Genomic DNA, 26,299 nt, shown 5'->3' with positions numbered 1-26,299 from the left:
AAAAGTATTAGCAGCTAATTAGGAAAATAGACCACTTCTCAGGCTGGCAAATACTACCCATCAGTAACTAAAATCAGGGTATTATTCTTCACAAGGTTTTCAGCTTTGCATAGGAATTCATTTTCATGAGCTTATAGCATGTAGGTTTTTTTTTTTTTTGCAACGTACTTTAAAGATGGAAAGATAATCAAATAATAGGATTATTCATTTTTAAATAAATGTCCTTTAAAAGGCCTAATTGTTAACAACTTGGACAAAACATTTTGGGTTGCCTCAGTTTCTAAACTTTCTTACTCCACTTTCTCACCACCTTTCTCTTCTTCATTCATGCCACTTACAAAGAATGATCAAGGACTTTTTTTTCACCTTGGGGCTATCCCGGATTCACCCTATCATTCACCCTAGAATCTTGCAGTTCTGAGGACCCCTGTATTATAGATGTGCCCTAGAACTTTGGTTCTCGACTTGGCTGTATGTTACCAGTGAGCTTGAAAAATACTTATACCTGGATCCTGCCCTCAAAAATTCTGATTTCATTGGCCTGGGATTCAGACTGGATGTGGAGTTTAAGTGCTCCCATATGATTTTAATCATGTGATCCTAAGCAGGTTGAAAACCATTGCTTTAAAATGATATGGCCTGGAGAGTGCGCTGTTGGGTAGGTATGTATTGGTATCAGGGAGTCAGGTTTAGATTGACACTTAGAGCAGACTTATACACAAAAAGAAAAGAAAAGAAAACAAGTGAAGGTAGGAATGAATTAACAGATAAAGTTGTAAATAAACAGAATGACATCTATGCATGCGTGGCAAATGTCTGTGAAAGCATGCAGTGTAAGAGCTGTCCTTTTAGCTCCACCTAAGCTAAAATTATGGAATAATGTGATATATAAAGGCATGACGTTAGCATCTGATTTTAGGGTAGAATTAAAAATTGTGAGGCAACTTCATTTCATTTTATAGTTGCTGTATTGATCTCTGTGAGATTCAGTTTCCTCTTTGCCAAAGGCCATTGTGAAGTTTACTGGCTATTTTTATCTAGATGCTTCTGAATTCCTTGGAAATAGGTGTTCTATAGACCTAAAATTTGGGGCCAAATGTTAATAACAAAAATGATTATCACTTTATTAATAAATTTATCCTATTTACTGTATAACAAATACTGTATCATATTTACTCCATAATGTGCCAGGCATTGCACTATGTAGTTTGTAGGCCTGTGGGTTAGCTTTTATTATCACTGACATTCAGATGAGGACATTGGAATTTAGGTAGGCTAAAAAATTGCCCAAGTATACATAATTAGTGAAGCAGTAGAGCAGGAAATTTAGCTTTGTTCAATTCGACTTCTAAGCCTGTTTTCTTAAACACAATACTTAGTTGTCTCTCTGAGGTAAGTGAAAGTTTGGAATCACTGACAGAGACCAGAGTATGTGAATACAAATGCTTGATTTGGGGTGAAGGGCTTGCTGACTCAGTTTGAGTCTTGGAATAAAGTTTGGCACAAACTCACCTTAACTCTTTTAGGCTGTTTTAATTGAGTAGGAAATGTAAAATATCTTTATAAAGGAGATATGCTACATAAATGGGAATATTTAAACATCATTATTATTATCCCTTTATGGGTGAACAAACTGAAGGAATGGGTCATGCTTATTTTTTGAAAAATATTGTAGGGGAGTCATTTGAAATGATCATTTTTAACTCTTCCAGAGAACAGTGCTTATATGCTTCCTTGATTGACTTCATTTCTAGAGACACCACCCCCAACACACAGCAACTGTCCATTAATAAACATTTGTTGGAACAAATATCATTCAAGCACCTACATGTGCCTGACATTGTGTTAATCTATATCTAAGTATAAAACTTTAGCAGTTTTTACCTTTCAAGACATTTAAACTTTAAAGGAACAGATTAAATATAAGCCTATGTTTAATAGGGTTGTATCTGATGCATCAAAATGTTGACCCTAAATTATCATCACATTGAAAATTACATTATATGCACATTTGTTAAGACTTAGTTCAACCGGTTTTTCCTCTTCCTGGTCTTTTGCCCCGCCTCTGATCTCCATCTCTTCCCTTTTGGGAATGAGCCCTGTAGCTATTAGATGGGAAGAATGCAGAGAGGCATTTCCCCTGTTAGATCAGAGAATTGGAGGCTGAGTTGAGTCAGGATGGCATCCAGGTAGGAGAACAGCCCTGTGTCGAGTGTTAGAATCTGAGCACAGTGAGGTGGGTGCTCCTGCAGAGAGGCGTGGCCTGGCACCCAGCCTCAAAGCTGAGCAGAGTGACAAGGGCTTCTATCCAGGGGTGACATTGCAGTGTCTGATCCTGATCACGGGATGGAGGTAAAGCATACAGGAGGGCAGGCAGTTCAGGATGCCAGTCTGAATCGGTGAAAAGACATCTCTTTGGGACCAAGAGTAGAAATGAGAGATTAGTTATATATGGGGGGATTGAGCAAATAAGTAAAGCTAGTAAGGATAACTGAATCCAGGTTTTTCTCTAGAGAAGAAGGAAATAAAGAAATGGGGAAAACTAGAATGAACCTTGTGGTGTTGGATTGCAATTGGCAGCCTTAGTGTGATTTCCTGACTTTAAATATCTGTCTGTATATCCATGTCTTATGTCTATGTCTCGATAAATAGATGCAGATATTGACATGTGTGTGTAAATAAAAGTATAATGCATATATAAATATGTCATTATATTTACAGTTGACCCTTGAACAACACAAGGGTTAATCTGTGTATAATTTATAGTCAACTCTCTGTATTAGTGTAGTTCCTCTGCAGAGTCAACCAACCATGGACAATGTAGTAATGTGGTATTTACTATTAAAAAAAATCTGAGTATAAGTGGACCCTTGAAGTTCAAACCCAAGTTGTTTAAGGGTCAACTATATATATGTATGTATATTATACCCATTATATATTTGTTGTGCGTGTGTGTGTGTGTGTGTGTGTGTGTATGAATATCCACGCATGTATTCTTAGCTCTATCCACTGAGATGGAGCAGAGATTTCTCAACACTGATAAGAATATTTAGACCCAAATCTTGATCCTTAACACCATTTTTTACTAATAGTAACTAGGACTTCTTGTAGAAATGGCTGATTTCAGGACTGGAGCTGGGAAAGGACAAGATAAGCCTGGAACATCTCGTGCCAGAAGGCAGTGACATGTTCAAACAATGAGGGGTGATGTCAAAAGGATACAGAAAACCATAGTAAAAGGGCTCCCACTGAGAACAAATCTGAGTCAAATTGAGAATCACAATAAATAATAGTACTAAGGGACTAGTATCCACTAATATCTACTGAATAATGCCATTGAATGATATAGGTACTCATGAGAACATACTAAACTAAATTAATTAGATGAATCAATTGAAAGTTTGATGAGGCACAAAATATTACATGGTTTCAAGGTAACTTCCCACAAAATCATATTAATGAAAAGGGAAAAGAATAACTTTACAGTGGCAAAGCCTGGTAGATGCCACTTTAATCAAATGATCAAAGTGAAAATCATCAGGAAAGAGAGAAATAAAAATTGTGTGTCATATGATAGGATGCAGTGAGAAGACCACACCACCTCTGTGATATTTATGCCAAAGGTGTCTACTCCAAATCTAACTGTATTACAACGTCATCAGGTCAGCAACTTATTCTCCAGTGGTTCAGGGGAAACATTCTTTATTCTGTACTTGAAGCTTTTCTGTTAGTTTGAGATTGCTTGAAAAGAAGCAAAAAGAATTTCAGCTCTCTCTGAGAAAGCCTGAGTTAACACAGACAAACCACAAGGATAGTTGAGAAATAGTCATCAGTTTATGTAATTAGCTACCATTTTCCAAAGAAGAATTTGTCCTCAACAGAGACATTATGAGTGTGGAGGCTGTTTGTCCTAGATGGTAATCTTTTCAAGTTACGTTTGTGTAGCTGGCCTCACATATTTCCCAATATTATGTGAACCTTAGAAATAAACAACTTAGGACACACACATTGACGTAGAAGAGAAAAACCTCATGATGTTTTATTTAATATAAACTCTCTACTCCTAATAAAACATAGTCATTATTCACGTACAATAAAATATCTCAAATAATATATTGTTAGTATAGAAATAATAGATGTTATCTTTAAAAATGGGATTTCTCTTTTAATTGAACATAACACTTTTTTTTCTGGCATTGTTAAAGTTATTGTGGTTATATCATTACTAATGTATCCCTACTTCCAAGATAGAGTCTTTTTATTATTATACCTTATAATTACACAGTTCTGAGGTCTCAAAGGGGAATTTAGATGTCTCATCTGATTGATCTTGAAGTCCAGAGTGCTTTATGATATTGCCAAGAGACTGGAGCTAGCTAATAGCTATAACTTGTTTCCTGCTTTGCATTTCAAAACTCCATCCAGCACCTGGTGCCTCTTCATAAAATGTCCTCAAAAAAGGCCCCAGGAGGATGTGGCTGGCAAAGAAGGGATGCAAGAAATTTTCATGTGTTAAAATATATGTACCTAAACTATGTAAAACAAGACCTCGGGGCCACAGGGCCATTTGAAGGTTATTAAAAATCATCACATTGAAGAATCAGGGTTGAAGATGTATCTGTTTTGAAATCAGAATTTCTCAACCTTGGCAATAGTACGTTTGGGGCTGGATAATTCTCTGTTGTAGAATGCTTAGCAGTATCCCTGGCCTCCACCTTTGTAGTGGGTGAATTTGTGTCCCAGCCTTCCTCCCCCCAAAGATATTCAGGTCCTGACCCTTGGTACCTGTGAAAATGACCTTATTTGCGAGTAGGATCTTTGCAGATGTAATCAAGGTAAAATGAGGTCATACTACATTAGGATAGACCCTTAACCCAATGACTGTGGTCTTTATGAAAGAAGAGAGAGGGAGATATGGATACAGAAACCAAATATACAGAGGGAAGATGGCCATGTAAAGATGGAGCCAGCGATTGGAGTGATGCAGCCAGAAGCCAAGGAATGCCAAGGATTGCTGGCAACCACCAGAAGCTAAGAAGAGGCAAGGAGGAATTCTTACCTAGCACCTTCAGACGAAGCAAGGCCCTGGACCTGGATTTCAGGTGTCTAGCCTCTAGAACTATGCGAATTCTAGCCTGTAGAATAAACTGCTGATGAAGCCACCATATTTGTGGTAATTTGGTATGACAACCCTAGGAAACTAATATAACCTAGTAGATACAAGTAGTAACCCCCAAATTGTGACAACCTGAATGTCTCCAGACATTGCTAAATATCCCCTGAGCAAGGTGTTGGGGGGGGGGGGTGGGCAGAATCACCCTTAGTTGAGAACCACTGAGCAAAATCTCAATCTTATCAAAGAATAACCTAGTGGATGAAACATTAAAAAAAAAAAAAAACCCAAAACCAGAAAAACCCTACAGTCTATAGAAAAAGCAGATATCCTGTCAAACTTTTGGGTTTTTATGTTTTTAAGAGTTTTATTTGGCATAAGTTTCATTGTTAAAATATCTTAATGACCCATGTAGAGGTAGTCTGAAACATGAGAGTTTCCATGCTGCCCTTCAAAATACATTCTATTGAAAAAATCATATTTTAAAAAAGTTCAATTTATTTGTATTTCTATATGACCAAATTTAAAAAATAGTTTAACAAGGCTGTGTAAAAGTGCACATTACTTTTGTCATTAGGCTTTTTAATTGTTCTTTAATTTTTTTTAAGCTAGTCTGAAAATGGCCTTCTTGTCCAGTAGTTCCCATACTATGTAAAAAAGCGAGTTCCCTATCTGGACTATTATCTGTCCCTGACTTAGAAAGTCTGACTTATAAATGTTCCCATCAAGAATTTATTTTCTTGCCAAACCTTCTTTTCTCTTTTCTTCTTTTCTTGACAAACTCTCTCTGGGGTATAGTGTCTAGGAAGCAAGGTGGCCTTATCCCTCTCCCCTCTTTTTCCTACTACTGCAGTTATGGACAGGGGATAGGAATACTATATTCCAAGAACCAAGAGATAGGACTCTAAATGCACTGTTTATAAGCAATAATGGCAATTACATATTTTAATGCTATAGCTTCAGCTATATTATGGCTTAAGTGGCTTTTACAATTTGGCATGGGATCTCATGCCAAATATAATATATAGTATAGTTTCTATGAGGAAATACATTCTGAGTTTCAAACCTTCTGTTTATAAATAGTATATATTATCCACTCCTAGGTTATTGTGTTTCTGTAATTGGGTTGTACATTTATAATGCTATATATCAGAATGCTAAAATTAAGATTTACTAAAATAATTTCCATTATGCATGTTGATAGCAATCAACATGTTATACGGATGAGAAAGAGAAAGAGAGGGCATGGTATTTATCCTACTAATAGCTTTTTCTTACATCTTTCTCTAAATGAAGTCCAGACCCTGCCAAGATTTTAAAACATGGATTTTTTTTTGGCGGGGGGAGGTGTAGAGGTATAGTCAAACTTATTTTCTGATTTAAGTAAAAGCAAATGTTAAAACCTGATGCAGTTTTCTAGTGTTACTTATCTTCTTTTTTAGTTTCCAGTTTACTTCAATTAAGTAGGGCCCCAAAGTTAAATATGTGAAAATGTTACCTTAATATTAAGTAGAAATTATAGCATGTTTATTTCATTTAAAATGTTAATAGCATAAATTATAAACCTTCCTAGCAATGCCTATTTTAAAATGTAATCTGTGAAAGATATCTGAGTAGAGACCATGTTGCAATATCACACAAAACAATAGGTGAAAATTAGAATGTTACTCAGTTCTTTGACCCAACACCTCATGACCCATTTCCCATCTAGAGGGAGAAAAACAAATCTTACTACTGGTGCTACTCTCTTCTGTTGGCATTTTTGGCCACCACCTGTAAAAGAATGCCGAGTGGAATGATTCAGCAATGATAAAGAGAGGGGTGAGTGTGATAACCTGAGGCAACCCATGTTATCATCTTGGCACCATCACTCAATGGTATCCAGCTTCTCTGACCCTCCTTTCTTTCTCTGTGAAATGAAACCCCAACTAACAAGTCAGTGGCAGAACTTGGATCAGGATGCAAATTCCTGCCTCTCCATTTTGTACCTCTTTTTGTGACTCAGCCTGAATCCTTTCAGGGAAGTATTCAAACCACATCTGCCTGAACCTCCTGCCAATTTCCTTTTAAACACCGAAGTCAGCTGAATCAGCCCCCGGCCAGCTGCCCTCCTACTGAAAGCAATAAGGTTTACATTCTCACTTTTTTGATTGAAAAAAAATCTTGGTTAAACAAAGAACTTCTCACTTTTACTATTCTTACACTTTCTGCAGACTGCCCTGCTCTTGTACTCAAGATGTCTGTATATGTCATCTCTTAAAAGGAATGTTTCCCTAAGGCAAAAATCACAACAGCTACACATGCCCTTTAGCATCTGGGGCTTGTTCAGTAGGATCTGGAGCTTGATCAAGGTGAATGCTTTGAAGGCATTATGAAATTAGGATACAGGTGGTGGCTGGTTTATGGATATCTGATTGTATTTTTAATATATGAGCTGGCAATTGGAAGTGGTCACAACAGCTAGCATATTCTGGAACTACCCAAACTTCCCTACTCTTGAAGCTTGGGTTTTCCTTTTCCTCCTATTCCTTCAACTTTTAGAAGCTTAGATTTTGCCCCAGCAAGCCTAGCCCCCTTTTCTCTCCTTGTTCTAATTCAGATCCTAGGTGGGCCTGTCCAGCCATGTCCTGATGATGAATTTTTCTCCTTGGTGTTATCTCCATCTCTATTTCACCCTCAAGAGTCCCTCAGAGATATAGATCATGCTTCATACTCTGTAGCTCACATGCCAACTTGTATATGATACACAGGCTTGTTATAGTCAATACTATGAATGGGTGTTACTCTGAAATTTTAATGACTCTCAGTCACAAACTGTGGGCCTAAACCAGTATTTTTAGGATCCATGTAGCCTTCCAAGAACCAAGTTTACTCAGCTTCATATTATCAGCATCAAGCATGTATGCTCTATATATCCACTAATTTAAGTAAAATAAGAATCAGGACAGCATTTTCCCTAGCTTATGTCACTCTTACTGTTGCTGATACAAATAATAATAATAATAATAATAATAATAATAATAATAATAATAATAATAATAATAATAATAATAATAAATGTCAGACCATCTCAAAAGGGTTATGGGCTTGTTTCAGAGATAAACACTGTGGTGAGGACCTTCAGGACAGCATTCTGCTCTCGGAGGTCAGGCCAAGAGAAAAGGTCTCCCTAGCAAAGAAAGCAAAGATATCAAAGCTTATGTTTGTAAGCGTCATAGAACAGATGAGAGGGTAGAACCGTTCCTTCCTTCCCATCTGCACCCTCCTGACGTCCTATCCAGAAGGGAACAGCACCTGCCTTGATCTTCCGGAGGTATTTTCTCTTTAATACAACCTCTAAGTGAGCTATGCTCAAGAAAAGAAAAAAGAAAAAAAAAGAATTTTCATGTTGATAGGGGCCTTTCTGGCAGAGTGTGTGTGTGTGTGTGTGTGTGTGTGTCACAGAGAGTGACAGAGAAAGTATGAATGAAGGAATGAATGATCGGTGTGGGTGAAGGAGAGGTTTTTTATTCCTGTCAGCCCAGTGAGAAACTCACAGCATATTATTCTAAATAATCACTGCCTGAGGGTAGTGTGATTTAGGTATATTATTTATTTCAGGATTATTTTATGGGAAAGTACATCCCACCTTACCTTTCAGGGCTGTATCAGAAGTGGTCAAATGTTTGGAACATGACTTAACTGGAAAAGTAGGTTCTGTGAAGTAGATTTTTTTTTTTTATTGGGCTCTATTGTAAAAGCTGTGTATAAGCTGAAGCAACAAAATGATCACTAGCTTTGATAACACTTTTTATATATATAAGAAAAGGAAAGAACTAGAAATCTAATCTTGCACTAGGAATAACTTTCAGAGCAGAGTATTAAAAATGTGGAATAAAAAGGCCCAGGTTTAATTTAAAGTGAATGAAAAGATTTAAGAATGCAGCCAAGTTTACAATAATGAGCCCTTCTCCTTCTCTGACTTGTTTGGTAGAGTTGGGGTAGTTTTAGTGGCAAGTAAGGTCTGTGTCCTAACATCAAAGAAACAGTAGCTAGTGTTAAAAAAGGAAGCTTTGAGGAGAGTGGGACAGGTGGAAATGGAAACCTTGTTTTTTTTTAAATTTTTTTTAATTTTTGTTTTGTGGTGGGAGGCAATTAGGCTAATTTATTTTTTTAATGGAGGTACTGGGGATTGAACACAGGGCCTCAGGCATGCTAGGCATGCACTCTACCACTGAGCTATACCCTCCCTTTTGAAACCTTGTTTCTTTGATGAAAGTTTTTGAAAGAAGAGATAAGTGCAGAAGAAAACCAAAAGTCAGTTTGGTAGAGGGCATACTGGACTGTCACCCTAGCTGAAAAACAAAGTGCAGTGCAGACTCACTGGGCATCCATTTTTAATCTCTGTCCTCTGCTGCCCAGCCCTCTCTCTTCTGTTCCTTTTTTATGCCCTTTATTGTGGTCTCTCTGTCCCTATTTGTCGTCTTATGCTCTCTGCCTTTTTTGTCTTTCTTTTTTTCTGGCACTCTTATTTAATTCCTTAATGTCTTCATCTATGTTTTATAAAGAAACTACAAATTACAGGATAAGAAAAGGAAAGTGCTTTATTTTAAGCCACTTGATGTAAATCAATAGAAATTTTTCAATAAAAAAAGAGCATAGGAAAAATTGGAAATTTTGTCACATTTAATAGTCCAATGTATTTCTGAATGTCAGTGGAGCATGTAAGACCTAGTTAATCAGAGCTTTCTGAAAATATTAGTTTTCATCAATAGATACAGTGTACCACTTTAGCTGTTGTGAACTAGCTTTCAGACAGTCATTTAATCTTAATAATAATATAATCATGTGCTCTTTTTCTTACAGCTTCACCTTTTACAACTCCACCTGTCCGTGAAGAAACGATGGCAAAATATTCTAACCTTTCTTTGGAGAGTCATAACATATCACTGACTGGTAAATGTATTGTGTTTCAAATAATACAATGCCCAGATAATTTTTTTATTTTTATTTAAAAAAATTTTTTTTATTGAGTTATAGTTATTTTACAATGTTGTGTCAAATTCCAGTGTAGAGCACAATTTTTTCAGTTATACACGAACGTACATATATATTCATTGTCACATTTTGTTTGCTGTGAGGTACAAGATCTTGCATATATTTCCCTGTGCTATACAGTATAATCTTGTTTATCTATTCTGCATATGTCTGTCAGTATCTACAAAGTTTGAAATCCCAGTCTGTCCCTTCCCACCCCCCTGCCACCTTGGCAACCACAAGTTTGCATTCTATGTCTATGAGTCTGTTTGTTTTGTAAACAAGTTCGTTTGTCTTTTTTTTTTTTTTTTTTTTTTAGATTCCACATATGAGCGATCTCATATGGTATTTTTCTTTCTCTTTCTGGCTTACTTCACTTAGAATGACATTCTCCAGGGAACATCCATGTTGCTGCAAATGGCATTATGTTGTCATTTTTTATGGCTGATAGTATTCCATTGTATAAATATACCACATCTTCCTTATCCAGTCATCTGTTGATGGACATTTAGGCTGTTTTCATGTCTTGGCTATTGTAAATAGTGCTGCTATGAACATTGGGGTGCAGGCGTCTTTCTGAAGTAGGGTTCCTTCTGGATATATGCCCAGGAGCGGGATTCTGGGTCATATGGCAAGTCTATTCCTAGTCCTTTGAGGAATCTCCATACTGTTTTCCACAGTGGCTGCACCAAACTGCATTCCCACCAGCAGTGTAGGAGGGTTCCCCTTTCTCCACAGCCTCTCCAGCATTTGTCATTTGTGGACTTTTGAATGATGGCCATTCTGACTGGTGTGAGGTGATACCTCATCATAGTTTTGATTTGCATTTTTCTGATAGCTAGTGATACTGAGCATTTTTTCATGTGCCTATTGATCATTTGTATGTCTTCCTTGGAGAATTGCTTGTTTAGGTCTTCTGCCCATTTTTGGATTGGGTCGTTTGTTTTTTTCTTATTATGTGTATGAGCTGCTTATACATTCTGGAGATCAAGCATTTGTTGGTTTAATTTGCAAAAATTTTCTCCCATTCCGTAGGTTGTCGTTTTGTTTTACTTATGGTTTCCTTTGCTGTGCAGAAGCTTGTAAGTTAATTAGGTCGCATTTGTTTATTCTTGCTTTTATTTCTATTGTTTGGGTAGACTGCCCTAGGAGAACATTTTTGAGTTGTATGTGAGATAACGTTTTGCCTACATTTTCTTCTAGGAGGTTTATTGTATCTTGTCTTATGTTTAAGTCTTTGATCCATTTTGAGTTTATTTTTGTGTATGGTGTAAGGGAGTGTTCTAGCTTCATTGATTTACATGCTGCTGTCCAGTTTTCCCAACACCATTTGCTGAAGAGACTGTCTTTGTTCCATTGTATATTCTTGCCTCCTTTGTCGAAGATCAGTTGACCAAAAGTTTGTGGGTTCATTTCTGGGCTCTCTATTCTGTTCCATTGGTCCATATGTCTGTTTTTGTACCAATACCATGCTGTCTTGATGACTGTAGCTCTCTAGTATTGTCTGAAGTCTGGGAGAGTTATTCCTCCAGCCTCTTTCTTTTTCTTCAGTAATGTTTTGGCAATTCTAGGTCTTTTGTGGTTCCATATAAATTTTATTATGCTTTGTTCTAGTTCTATGAAATATGTCCTGGGTAATTTGATAGGGATTGCATTAAATCCGTAGATTGCCTTGGGCAGTATGACCATTTTAACAATATTGATTCTTCCAATCCAGGAGCATGGGATATCTTTCCATTTTTTAAAAGTCTTTAATTTCCTTCATCAGTGGTTTATAGTTTTCCGTGTATAAGTCTTTCACCTCCTTGGTTAGATTTACTCCTAGATATTTTATTACTTTGGGTGCTATTTTAAAGGGGATTGTTTCTTTACTTTCTTTTTCTGTTGATTCATCATTAGTATAAAGTAATGCAACTGATTTTTGAATGTTAATCTTGTAACCTGCTACCTTGCTGAATTCTTCTATCAGCTGTAGTAGTTTTTGTGTGGACCTTTTAGGGTTTTCTATATATAGTAACATGTCGTCGGCATATAGTGACACTTTTACCTCTTCTTTTCCAACTTGGATCCCTTTTATTTCTCTCTCTTGCCTGATTGCTGTGGCTAGGACTTCCAAGACTATGTTGAATAGTGATGATAGTGGGCAGCCTTGTCTTGTCCCAGATTTTAGTGGGAAGCTTTTGAGTTTTTCACCGTTGAGTAGTATGCTGGTTGTAGGTTTGTCATATATAGCTTTTATTATGTTGAGATATGTTCCCTCTTTACACACTTTGGTGAGAGTTTTTATCATAAATGCGTGTTGAATTTTATCAAATGCTTTTTCTGCATCTATTGAGATGATCATGTGGTTTTTTGTCCTTTCTCTTGTTGATGTGATGTATTACATTGATTGCTTTGCATATGTTGAATCACCCTTGTGTCCCTGGGATGAACCCCACTTGATCATGATGTATAATCTTTTTTATGTGCTGTTCGATTCTATTTGCTAATATTTTGGTAAGGATTTTTGCATGTATGTTCATCAGTGATACTGGTCTGTAATTCTCTTTTTGGTAGTGTCTTGCCTGGTTTTGGTATCAGGGTGATGGTGGCTTCACAGAATAAGTTTGGGAGTATTCCCTCCTTTTCAATCTTCTGGAAGAGTTTTAGAAGGACTGGTATGATTTCTTTGTATGTTGGGTAGAACTTCCCAGTGAAGCTATTTGGTCCTGGACTTTTATTTATAGGGACGGTTGTTTATTGCTAATTCGATTTCATTTCTAGTGATCGGTTTTTCCAAGTGGTCAGTTTCTTCTTGATTCAGCCTTGGTGGGCTGTATGTTTCCAGAAACTTGTCCATCTCCTCTAGGTTATCCATTTTGGTTCCATACAGTTTTTCATAATATTCTTGTATGATATTCTGTATTTCTATATTATTTGTTGTAATTTCTCCATTTTCCTTTCTTATTTTGCTTATTTGTGCTCTCTCTTTTTTCTTCTTTGTGAGTTTGGCCAGAGGTTTGTCGATTTTACTTACTTTTTCAGAAAACCAGCTTTTGGTTTGATTGATTTTTTTCTATTCTTTTTTAATCTCTATTTTATTTATTTCCTCCCAGATCTTTATTATTTCCTTCTTTCTGCTGACTTTTGGGGTTGTTTTGCTCTTCTTTTTCTAATTCTTTTAGCTGGTAGGTTGGATTGTTTATTTGAGATTGTACTCTTTTTTTTTTTTTTGAGGAAGGCCTGTATTGCTATAAACTTCCCTCTTAGCACTGCCTTTGCTGCGTCCCATAAATTTTGTGTGGCTGTGTTTCCATTTTCATTTGTCTCAGGGTATTTTTTAATTTCAATTTTGATTTCATCATTGACCCATTGGTTTTTTAATAGCATGTTGTTTAATCTCCATGCTTTCATTTTTTTCCCTCCTTTATTTCTCTGTAGTTGATTTCTAGTTTCATGGCATTGTGGTCAGTAAAGATGCTTGAGGTAATTTCTATCGTCTTAAAATTGTTGAGGCTTCTTTTGTGCCCAAGTACATGATCAATCCTAGAAAATGTTCCATGTGCACTTGAAAAAAATGTATATCCTATTTTTGGGGGGTGTAATGCTCTGAAAATATCCACCAAATCTAATTTTTCTATAGTATCATTTAATTTCTCTGTTGCCTTATTTATTTTCTGTCTGGAAGATCTATCTAGTGATGTTAATGCAGTGTTAAAATCTCCAACAACAATTGTATTCCCATCAGTATCCCTTTTGTCTCTGTCAGTAATTGTTTTATGTACTTAGGTGCTCCTATATTGGGTGCATATATATTAAGGAGTGTAATATCCTCATCTTGTATTACTCCTTTAATCATTATAAAATGTCCTTCTTTATCTTTCTTTATGGCCTTTGTTTTAAAGTCTATTTTGTCTGAAATCAGCACTGCTACACCTGATTTTTGGCTTTTCCATTTGCATGGAATATCCTTTTCCATCCTTTCACTCTCAATCTGTATGTGTCCTTCTCCCTAAAGTGGGTCTCTTGTATGCAGCATATTGAAGGTTCTTGCTTTATTATCCAGTCTGCCACTCTATGTCTTTTGATTGGAGCATCCAGTCCATTAACATTTACGGTAATTAATGATAGATTTGAGTTTATTGCCATTTTGAACTTATTTTTGCAGTTGATTTGGTATTTCCTCTTTGTTCCTTTCTTCTTCCTTTTGTGATTTGGTAATTTCCCTTTGTATTATCTTGGATTTTTTTTTTTAGTTTTTGTGACTCACTTGTAAGTTTTTGGCTTGTGGGTAATTTAATAGCCCAATGTATTTCTGAATGTCAGTGGAGCATATAAGACCTAGTTAATCAGAGCTTTCTGAAAATATTATTTTTCATCAATAGTATACAGTGTACCATTTTAGCTGTTGTAAACTAGCTTTCAGACAGTCATTTAATCTTAATAATAATATAATCACATGCTCTTTTTCTTACAGCTTCACCTTTTACAACTCCACCTGTCCGTGAAGAAACGAATGGCAAAATATTCTAACCTTTCTTTGGAGAGTCATAACATATCACTGACTGGTAAATGTATTGTGTTTCAAATAATACAATGCCCAGATAATCTTTTTATTTTTAATTAAGCCACTGTATATTACCTTATGAAGTGGTAATCCCTGCTCATGGTCTAGTAGGAGAAACACACCGGCACCTTATACAGTTATAATATAGTGTGATGGGAATCTAATGTGATGAGGGTGGTGTGCTCTGTGTGCAGGGAGGGAGCAGCTAGTTAAGATGTAGGAGGCTTAAGAAAGGTTCTCTAGAAGAAGGACACCTGAGAAGAGGGGAGGCTTCGTTATGATTTGCAGATACTCTTTCAACACATCTTGCTGGCACATCCATTCAGATCACTATGCATTGAGAAGAGAATTCACGTATCTACTGGAAGACCTTTAGGCAGATAAATTAAATGTTATCAATGAGTCAGTGATGTTGCTATGGAAAAACAAGGAAAGAGTCCTGAAATAAAAGTCAGTTCTGCTTTCTTTTTACAGATTTGGGTTTGAGTGTTTCAGAAGTAATCTTAGAATTCTTTAATGAGTAAGAGTAGTTATCTGTTTTAATAACAATATTTCAGGTATACTTAGAATTTTAAACCTGTTTATTAAGTCAAAAATAAGTTTTATCCAATTATATGTCCAGTCTTTAACTGTCCTCTAGTCTTAAGAACTGTTTCTCTATTTCTGTTTAATATGAATAAAAGGTGCACCCCTCCCACTAATCTGATACCAATGGAATGTTTGCAATGAGTTTCTGGTAAAACATTTTTATGACTTTGTGCAATCTTTGTTTGTTCTCAGATGTTCCCATTTCAGTATTTGGAGCATTTTCATACTTGTAAAAAGTCATTACAACACTCCTGTGGTGTTACTTGTTCTACTTTTTGCATGTTCTAGTTGTTGATTTCCTTTGTTAGGATGAAATATTTCTTTAAGAGCGATTCATGTGAAAACATAAGTTTGCAAATCTTTTGACTAACCCGGTAACACTGGCAGCAGCACACCCCTTGCTTATCCAGAGTAGCTGGAGCCTGGGGGAAAAAAGGGTCAGGTGCCCAAAGAGACAGCAAAAAATGCACTTTTTAGTTGATGTCAGATTGGTTGTTTACTTATTTAACCTGTTTGGAGGGTTTTACTACTAACCACTATTTTATTCCGATACTGCTATTAAAATCAGTATTGCTACTGTTAAGAAGAGAGAAGGTGTTCACAACTAGCCATTACTTATTTTCTGCCTTGGTCCTGATCAAACTTTAGTCAGGTTTTCCTCTTCCTCCCAGGCCCCTGAACTTGGGCTTGCTCCTACTCTGAGCAAGTGGTAAATGCATGGACACAGCCCAGTTGTGCTGTCTGCTTCCACCCACTGGGTTGCTCCATTTCTTCTCAAAAGTTCCTGCTAGTCTGCTTACTCCTTCCTATAAAAGAGAAGCCTTCTTTCTATTTGACTTTGAGATGCTTGTAGATCCAAAGCTTGGAGCACGTTCCCTATTGCAGTAGACTTTTAGGATAAAGTCTCTCTCCTTATTTAAGTCTGGATTTGTTTTTATTTGACACAAGAAAAGATTTGACATTAATTTTGAAACACTGGATCTCTGAGCTGTGACCCTGGTGGTGGCCTCTCCATGCAGGTGGTTGTTCTGGTTGCCTCCCCATCAAAAAGCTTAGTCTTAAGAACTGCCTTTATTGAAATATAGAATGTAAATCTGAAGATGTGCTTATGCTTATTAGGAGCCATAGGCTTTCTTCTTACTGCTATCATTAGGATTTTTAATCTACTTCATGAATGTTTTCATATTTTACCATATCATTGCTTATTTGAATTGTGCTTAATTTCTATGTTGTTATTCATTATTTTCTCTTTCCTTCTGGCCATTTTAGAAGGTGTTCTCTCTGTTAGGATAAAATATTTCTGGTAGAGAGATCCAAATGTAGTACATTAGTTGCTGATTTTGGGCTAGAATGACAACATTTGCCAGTTTTCAGCACACTTACTTACCCAAAGATGCCTTGAGACTGGGAAACAGAAGTCCTGTGCCTCAGAGAGTGAAAAACATGACCTTTGATTCATGAAGGCCAGTTGTTTACTTGCTTTATGGTTTTTAAAATATTGCTAATCATTTACTTAACAGAAACATGGTACTGAGCATGTATCATGTATGTGTTTCTAAATATAACTTCATTTAAACCTCGTAAGAACCCTAAGCAATGGGTACCATTATTATTTGGAATTTGCAGATGAGGAAAAAGAGGCACAAAGAGATCAAGTGAACTGACCAGGGTTACAGGTGGTAAGTTGGGAGATCGATTTTGAACCCAGACAGACCGGCACCAGGGGCATGCTATTAACCATTATGCTATGCAGCCTTTCTTAATGCCCAATTACTCATTTCTTTCAACAGCATTATTAACACAATTATACCTATTTCAAGGAAACTTGGATTAGTTTGTAAACTGAAGTTTCAAAAACAGTGAAAACAAAGCTATTTTACATGCCCTTTGCCAAATAGATTTGTCTTGGAAATTACATTTACTGAGATAATGGATATATTTGTAAAACAATAATCGACTTGACTAAGAATAAAGTGGTTTTTTTTCTAGTCTAATATCACTGGGTTTCAAGAATTGATCTTTTAATAATGGACTATTTTTACATCACTGTACTAGGTTTCACAATGTCAACATATGGAATTCACTGCATTATTGCAATGGGAGTGTTTCTTTATTGTTTTCTTTTCTTCTCTGTGTATGTAATAGTGTTTGGTGTCTCCATCAGTGTGTTACAGTTTAACCAAAGAGCTTAAAATCAAAATATCAGCTAGCAGTTTTCTTGACTATCCTGGTAATGTTGGCATAGGCTCTCCCCAGTGGCACATTTTATTTACCATATTGAGATGTAAGCAGCTGGCTTGGCAAGGACCTGGTGAGACAGGGAGGTAGACACAGCAAGTACTGGAGCTACAGATACGTACATTGAGGCACGGAGTAAAATTTAGGAAGATTAGTCAAGGTCAGGAAAGGCATCCATGCTGCTTAGACCAGCTAGGCAAGAAGTCTGGGTTAGGACCGCTCAGATTCCAGGTTCAAGTGCTTGGTCAGCAAGATTGAGAAAAAGAAAAGAACTGAGAGACCCTTACACTGGCTGCTCAGATATTTTGTTGCAGAGAAGATCCTAAAATGACTCCAGTGAGATGCAAATGTTTATGCTGTTTCTCAGGAGCAGACTGCCAGTCATTAAATCTTATGTAGATGGTTGAGGTACAGAGGGGAAAAAATGTGAATCCCAGCATTCACAGAGAGTGAAAGAGAAGGTGGAAGAGGGATCCACCACAGTAACACGAGTGATAGTAGCTGTAAGCAACTTTCATTTTACACTAGGGATTCTCATTAGCAGAAAACCTGACATTTTGGGTTGGGTGATTTTTTGTTGCTGGGGTGGGGAGGCATGTGTTTTGGGGACTGTAGGATATTTAGTGGCATCCCTGGCCTCTACCCACTAGATCTGAGTAGCACCCACCACGTTGTGACAACCAATGATCTTTATAGATATTGCCACATGTCCCTGGGGAAACGAAAATATCCTCAGTTGAAAACCATTGCTCTACACATAAAAAAGAACAGCTGTATAACTGTTTCCTGTCCCCTCAACATGGGAAGAAGATGATTTAATAATCGCATGGTTGTTAACATTTAATAAAAAAATCTCACCAAAAAATTAGATGATGGTGCTGAGTAAATGGGACCTCCAAGAATAAGTGGGACAGCAGTCCTGATCGGTCACAGTCCCGTCTTTCCCCTTCCCTCTTGTTGATGTTCAAATCCTCCCAATCTTTGAAAATTAAGTCAAAATCTATCTCTTCAACAAAGCACAAATAAAGAGGTACTGTTCCTGTTTCTCTGATATATAGTCAGCATTTTTTGGTTAATTTAAAATTATGTAAGTAAAAATGAGTTCATTTTAAGAAATATTAAAATGTCATTTTATTTCCAGCAGTACAATAAATTAGAGAATCTAAAAATTCTCCTGTCACACCTGGAAAATCTAAAATATAGCAAACATTCTTTTAAATATATAGCTAAGTACTATCGACAGATATAATCAATAAATCAATCTATAATAGGAATGGAAAAGAGTTTTATTTGAACGAAACAGAGGATTATAGCCAAGGAGACACAGATTCAAGAAGCACTTGAATGGTGTTCTGTTGGTCTACAAAATGGGGAAGGTTTATAAAGGCAAAAACTGCAAAATTAACATAAGTTGTTTGTCCAGAATTAAAATTAGAGCTGGCAAGAAGTAAGGTGCTTGTTAATAAGGGTTGGTTGAGGTCCGAAATGGTTGCATAGTTACAAGGGGAGACCTTAAGACTACAAGGTTGCAGCTGGCAGCTGCTACCAGATACCATTTGCAGAATGGCTGGTAGTGTCCTTGAATCCGATACAGTTCAGAAAACTCAAGTTCTCAGTGCTGCAGGAACATGTCTGAAATCCCATGCACAATAGCCATCCAGGTCCATTTTGAATGTCTGAACCACAGTTACTCCATTTTGATTTTTAAATGCTTTCTTTTCTTCAAAAGCAGATTTACAATGCATGTTTGACAAGTCATAAGACAGGCTGTTGTAGTTAGTATAAAGTTTAAGTTAAATTGTGTATAAGTCAGAAAATTTCTTCCATCAGTACACACAAAAAAGTAAAGTCAGTTTCCACTGACCCAGACTGATGACCAGGCATCAAACCTGTGAATTGATGTCATGTTAGGTTTCCTTGTGTTTGTCACCAAGGCACTTGAATTCTAAGAGACACAGACCTAAGAAGGAGAGTTTGAACTTAAGCAAGGAGGGGAGTTGGAACTGAAAAGCCCCAGAAAACTGGTCCTTCCAGAAGGCTGGAACTGAAAAGCCTCCTAAGTCTATAACACAGACAAAGGATTGATATGGGGGAAGAAATCAGCTGATCAGTACAAGGCAATAATCAGCTGTCTTTTTGCTTTTAGCCTGTTTTGCACCAAGACCAAGACTCCCCTGGGTATTCAAAGACAAAGGCCTGCTCTCAATGGGGCTAGGATAGCAAATTTACATTACCTGCTTTACATAGGAGCTTCCAAGCTGAGAAATAACACAAAAATGACCCTGGCAGGTGATATCTGTGGAAAGATGCATTACCCTCCCTGGCTGTGTGTTCCCTATATGGACCTGCTAGCAAGACAGAAATGTGAAAAGCACTGAAACAGCGCCGGAACTGAGAGTCAGCTAAGGAGCAGTAGGATTAGGCAGTTAGAACTTCAGACTATAGAATACTAGGGAGCAATATAAAGGGAGAAATACCTGGAACATGAGAAACTTGAGAAAAGAACATGGTGCTAGAAAAGATAAATACCTTTTTTGGGGATCTGTATAAGGTGGTGGATGACCATTTTGCAATATATGTAAGTCTAGTCACTATGTTATATACCTTGAACTCACAATTCTGTATGTCAAGTATATCTCAACAAAACTGAAAGAAAAAAATAAGAGAGAGAGACAAATCATGTTTGGAAAATAGCCAAAGAGAAATTCTGGGGATAAAAATGAAACTTGTTAGACTTGACTACCTACTGCTTCTGCCTCAGCTCTCCCTCTTCTGTGGTGGTGACCTCTGGCCAATGTATGTGTATGTATGAAACCACAGAAAATATATAGCACTGTAAACTACGTAGTAGTGCTTTGAATTCTTTAGTACTAATGGTATAAACTCATATGTGTCATTCTGAAAATTGCGTTTTGTTATCGTTCAACATTAGTTCTTGGCATTCTAGCCATACCATCTATAGATTGAGTTTTTTCTTTTCCTTTGGAAACAGTATAGATAGCCCAGCTTACCTGAACTGTTTTCTCTTAATAGACCATAGTTCATTTAAATGTTTTCTATTGTAAACCCTGCAGGAATGAACACTTCTACATATCTCTTTCTGGGCATGATTGTGTGAGTTCCTCTAGGATAAATACTGTAAAGTAGAAACCATGCACATTTTAATATATACCTGAAAATTGCCCTCCAAAGTATTTCTGACTATTTACCCCTTCCCCCACCTGCACAGTTAAGTATGATTTTCCCTAGATCCTGACCAACCTTGATGTTATTAAAATTTTGTCTTTGCCATCAGGAGTGTGAAAAGCTGTATCACTGCTGTTTTAATTTGCATTTTGGAGTTGGGCATACTTATATATATGTATATGTGTGTGTGTGTGTGTGTTTATCTGTTAATATCCTTTATCCATTTTCCTTCTGTGTTTATACAGTTTTCAATTGATGTAAATGAGACAGCTATAAACTTTGAATATTAATCTGTACTTTTTATAAAAGTTGCAGATATTCTTTCTTGTCTTTAAATTGTTACATGGTATTTTTATTATGTAGCAGCTTTTCATTTATACATTTTCTCCTATTAGTTTCATAGGAGTCTTTCAGTAGGAGTTTTTCAACCTTCAGTTTTTAACCCATTTAAAATATGGTTTCATGTATTGTGTGTGACAGAGTACTACCTGTATTATTATTATTTTAGATAGATAATGTCTCAACATCCTTTACTGAATAGTTCTTTTTCCTACTGCTTTGAAATACTACCCTAATCATATTGCAATTCCCATATGCTATTCTGTTTTTCTGCTGTTTCAATGGTTTTGAAACTTTTCATAGAGCTGTGCAAAGTAAGGAATAAATCTGCCTTGTAAACTGATGCACCACCATGCATGCACACATCCAAGTCAAGCAACACCCACACCTAAGAGATGAGTTACACTTTGATAATTTCTCCTCTCTTACAATCCATTAAAAAACAAACCTGGGGTAACTACTAAATTGATTTCCTGACCCACTAATAATTTCTGACATACAGCCTGAAATATTCTGCTTATTTTATTCCATTAATTTCTTGGTGTTTTCCAGCTTCATTAACAAAATAATATTAGTTTTTGAAATACCTTATCTTTATATCTTTGCTCTTTTTTTTTTTTTTTAAGCTTTTCCTATTTCCTGGAGTTTTACTTTTTTCATGTGGACTTTTTTTGGAATCAGTTTCCATAAAAATACTTTCTGGATTTTGACTGATTTTTCACCAAATCTGTAGATTAATTTGGTGGAGAATTAGCATCTTTATGATACTGTATTTTCACATGTGATTTAGATCTCATTTGACTTAGGGTAACTTTAACAGTTAAATTACACTTAAATTTTTCCATATACATATTTTTTAAGATAAAAATTGCATATACTTCAGATGTACAACATGATGGTTACACACACACACACATATATATAGTGAAATGTTACTACAGCCAAGCTAACTAGCATATCTTTATTTTAATTTTGGTTATCCAAAAATATAATAGTCCATTGCTACAGTGTTGGGTTAACTTTGTGTTAAATATTTGGAAGTAATAGTAACCTATTTGATTACTAAAACAGTTTAACTATTTGCTTGTAGTTTTGCTATAATTGGTGTAAACAGTATTTGCAATACTATTTGTTCTACTCCTTATGATGAGGAAAAATGTATTTAGTTGTTAGATTATTACTCAATGCTGTATCCTCAAGTTAAATATTACATTGTTAAAAAAAGGAAAACATGCCTTTCTGAAATTCAGATGGAACCATGTACCTTTTTTCATTTTTCTTTGAAATGAACTTAAATTAGTTTAGAAAGTATAGAAGTAATCATAACTTATACTAATTGAAGTGGAGGAAAACACTGATCAGCAGGAACCTTGTTTAATAAAACTTGGCCAGCATCTTTTCTTAGATAATTTAAGCACATTTTCCAGAATATTTAAATATTTGATGAATTATGTTTGGTAAACTGGGCTTCATTTGTGTAGAAATTGTCCACATTTTCTATTATTTCCCTTCCTTTTGAGGATAACTGTATAAAATTCCCAAAAGTTTCATAATAGGCTGTGCTCATATAACACCAACCACACAGTTCTTGAGGACTTCTAAAGGGAGGCCTTGGAAATTTTATGTCCTTCCTCTCTCTCTCTCTCTCTCTCTGTCTCTCTCTGTCTCTCTCTCTCTCTCTCTATATGTATATATATACACACACATACATACACTATGTCTCTTCAGGTTTCTCTGTGCCCATTGGTGATTTCACATTTCAAGCTTATGGAATTTAGAAATCACATGTATTTTAGACTGTATCACATCAGTATTGCACTGATCAGATGGCATATAAATCAGAGATTAAATTTTTAAAATGATGATTATAATTATTTATTTCAATATGAGATTTACTTTGGGAGAGGGATGAAAATCATACGACTCAAGCAATGCTCTTATGTTACTTCACAAATTTTGAATATGCAGTTTAACATATTTTGTTGTTAGTCAGAGGAGTTATTTTATAAAGTCAATTCAGCTCCATATGGTAAGAAGTATGACATTAGTGGAACAATATCATGTAAAACATAGAATTGATTGCTCCACTTTTAAATATGGGTGTTAGACTCATGTTAGAGTGGCTTTCTAACTGTTTCTGTAAGAATTCTGGATTTTCTATCTATATTCTAGGATGTAGCATAGGACCTCTTTGACTTCTACTGCAAACTGCTGGAGAGCTCCATCTCTGCTTCAGTCAGAATTGCCCCATCTTACCAGTTTTATATGTGGTAGTGTACTTAACTCTTTTTAATAAGAGTTTCTGCCTTTAAAGAGTGTTTGGAAACACTTATCTTATGCACAGAATTTTAATTGACTTTTTCCATTTTTTTCTTTTTTATGTAAGAACAAAGTAGACTTCTATTTCAAATGATATGATTCCTAAATGGACCCATTAGAGTCTAACTGTTGCCATATCTATGAAGATTACAAGGAATCTTGAAGGTCCATATACTTTTTTCCTTTCCAGTTTTATTGAGATATAACTGACATACATCACTGTATAAGTTTAAGATGTATAGCAGAATGATTTGACTGATACACATCATGAAATGATTAGTTTAGTGAATATCTATCATACAGATGTAAAATGCAAGAAAAAGAAAAAAATTTTCCTTGTGATGAGAACTCTTAGGATTTACTCTTAACAACTTTCATATATAACATATAGCAGTGTTAATTCTATTTATCATGTTGTATGTTACATCCCTAGTACTTATTTATCTTATAAGTTTGTATCTTTTGGCTACCTTTATCTCATTCCCCCGCCTCTGGTAACCACAGATTGGATGTTTTTTCCTATGAGTTTGCTTGTTTGTTTGTTATTCAAGTATAGTGACTCTACAACAATATGCTAGTTTCTGGTGCACAACATAGTGATTAGGTGTGTCTGTACATTTCATAGTGGTCACTACCACCATCTGGTTACGATCTGTCACCACACGGAGATATCACAGTATTATTGACTGTGTTCCTCACACTGTACATTTCATACCTGTGACTTTTTATTTTGTAACTAGAAGTTTGTATCTCTTAACTCCCTCACCTATTTCTCTTATCCCCCCACTCACCTCTCCTCTGGCAACTACTTGTTTATTCTCTGTGACTCTTTCTGTTTGGTTATATTTGTTCATTTGTTTTATTTTTTAGATTCCACATATAACTGAAAATCACATAGTATTTGTCTTTCTTTGACTTTTATCAGTTTGCATAATGCCCTGTAGATCCATTCATGTTGTCACAAATGGCAAGATTTCATTCTTTTTTATGGCTGAGTAATAATTCATTGTATATATATACCACATCTTCTTTATCCATTCATCTATTAACGGGCACTTAGGTTGCTTCCATATTTTGGCCATTGTAAATAATGCTGCAGTGAACATAGGGGTGCATATATCTTTTTGAATTATTGTTTTTGTTTTCTTTGGATAAATACCCAGGAGTGGAAGTGCTGGATTGTATGGTAACTCTATTTTTAATTTTTTGAGGAACCTCCATAGTGTTTTCTATAATGGCTGCACCAATTCACATTCCCTCCTAAGCACACAAGGGTTCCCTTTTCTCCACATCCTGGCCAGTACTTGCTATTTGTTGTCTTTTTGGTGACAGCTATTCTGACAGGTGTGAGGAGATATCTCATTGTGGTTTTGATTTGCATTTCCCTGATGTTTAGTGATGTTGAGCATCTTTTCATTTGCCTATTGGCCATCTGTATGTATTCTTTGGAAAAATGTCTATTCGGGTCTCTCCCCAGTTTTTAATCAGTTTTTCTTTTATGTTGAGAAAGTTCCATATTCTTCAAAAAGTTTTAATTACGAGAATAAGAAAATATTTAGGCAGATGTAAATTACTGTATGATTTAAAGAACACTTTTAAAAATATAGTTCAGAAACTGAGCAAATGAGTATGGTCTTGGAAATGTAGATGACGTGGATGTTTTTGTAACATTCTAAAACAGCAGAGATGCATTTGTGAAGTTTTGGGGAAGTTGAAACATTATCCAATGAGTTCAATGGACATATTACTTTGTTGGATAACCACAAAATATTCTAATGTTAGAGGTAAAACCTTTTACATATTTTTGATTTTTGTGATTTCCTGACAGGAAGGAAATTAGGCTGCAGAAGCACCTACAAAGTACTATAAAAACAGTGAGATAACAATTAGGACTTGGAGGATGGCCTGGCATGAAGAAAGGCTATGTTGCAGTTTTAATAGAAGCATTTAGTTGAAAGTGTGAATGTTTAACATATGTTGATCAAGGAAAAAATACTTTTTTCTTTTTCGTTTATTTTGTATATATATGAGGTGATGGATGTCCCTAACCTTATTGTGGTAATCATTTCATGATATATGTAAGTAATATCATTATGCTATACACTTTAAACTTAGACAGTGTTGTATGTCAATTACATCTCAATAAAATTGGAAGAGAAAAAATTTTTAATTAAAAAAATGTTGATCACACCATTCATATATCATCACATTGCTATATTGCTACATTATAAATTTGTTTCATCTTATATTAATGTTTCAGTTCATTTAAACTCTTGGGTCAATAGTTTGAAAGTGATGAAAAGTTAATTCCATTGTGAGGAACATTTCATATTGATGAGAGTTGGGATATACTGTTGATTACAAGAATCTGGACTCAACCACACTTAAACTTGAGATTTCTGCTTATTATCTTGATGCATGATTTTGGGCTAGATAGTCAACCTCTCTTTGCCTCAGCTTCCTCACCTGACATAGTGATGATAATAATGGTACTTAATCCATAGAACTGCTGTGATTAAATGATAAAATTGATATACAACTTTTAGCAACATACTTGGTAACTTTTGTTATATTCTCCAATGAGATAAATGGTGAGAGGAAGGGAGTGGGTAATTACTCAGCAATTACTATATTTTATTACTAATAGCTTTCTTATGATAATCCATTTAATCCTTTCTATCTCATGAAATATGTATTGTCCCATTTTACAAATGGGGAAACTGAGGTGTCTGATACAGTTTGTTTTGTCCTGTGAGTAACCTCAGGCAAGGAACCCTAGACATCAGGCTGCTCTCTTGTGAAGTGGGGGAAAAATTCATATTCTAACCTCCTGCTATGTTATGGGGCTCCAGTGAACCACATCACCAAGTAGAGCACGGTGACCTGGAATCACCCCTGGAATGAAAATATCTCTGTAATGCTTCCTGCTAGGAAAGAGAATTCTGCTTCATTTC

The 26,299-nt window shown here is 35.8% G+C and overlaps 1 protein-coding gene across 3 annotated transcripts in view; it reads left to right on the top strand.

The window, feature by feature from the left end:
* Positions 1–26,299, top strand: part of EMB (embigin) — a 92,453-nt gene that overhangs the window by 42,366 nt on the left and 23,788 nt on the right. For 2 of the 3 annotated variants that reach the window (XM_014559686.2, XM_014559685.2), the window contains exons 2-3: positions 9,959–10,048; positions 14,586–14,676. In XM_014559686.2, the coding sequence (XP_014415172.2) occupies positions 14,625–14,676 (52 nt within the window). In that variant the 5' untranslated portion in view covers positions 9,959–10,048; positions 14,586–14,624. The remainder of the gene's footprint in view (positions 1–9,958; positions 10,049–14,585; positions 14,677–26,299) is intronic. The other variant, XM_032471871.1, reaches the window with a different exon arrangement.

This window comes from Camelus ferus, chromosome 3, assembly GCF_009834535.1.
Source record: "Camelus ferus isolate YT-003-E chromosome 3, BCGSAC_Cfer_1.0, whole genome shotgun sequence".
Lineage (NCBI taxonomy): Eukaryota > Metazoa > Chordata > Mammalia > Artiodactyla > Camelidae > Camelus > Camelus ferus.
The sequence above is the reverse complement of the archived record's forward strand: the minus strand, read 5'-3'. Positions and strand labels throughout refer to the sequence as shown.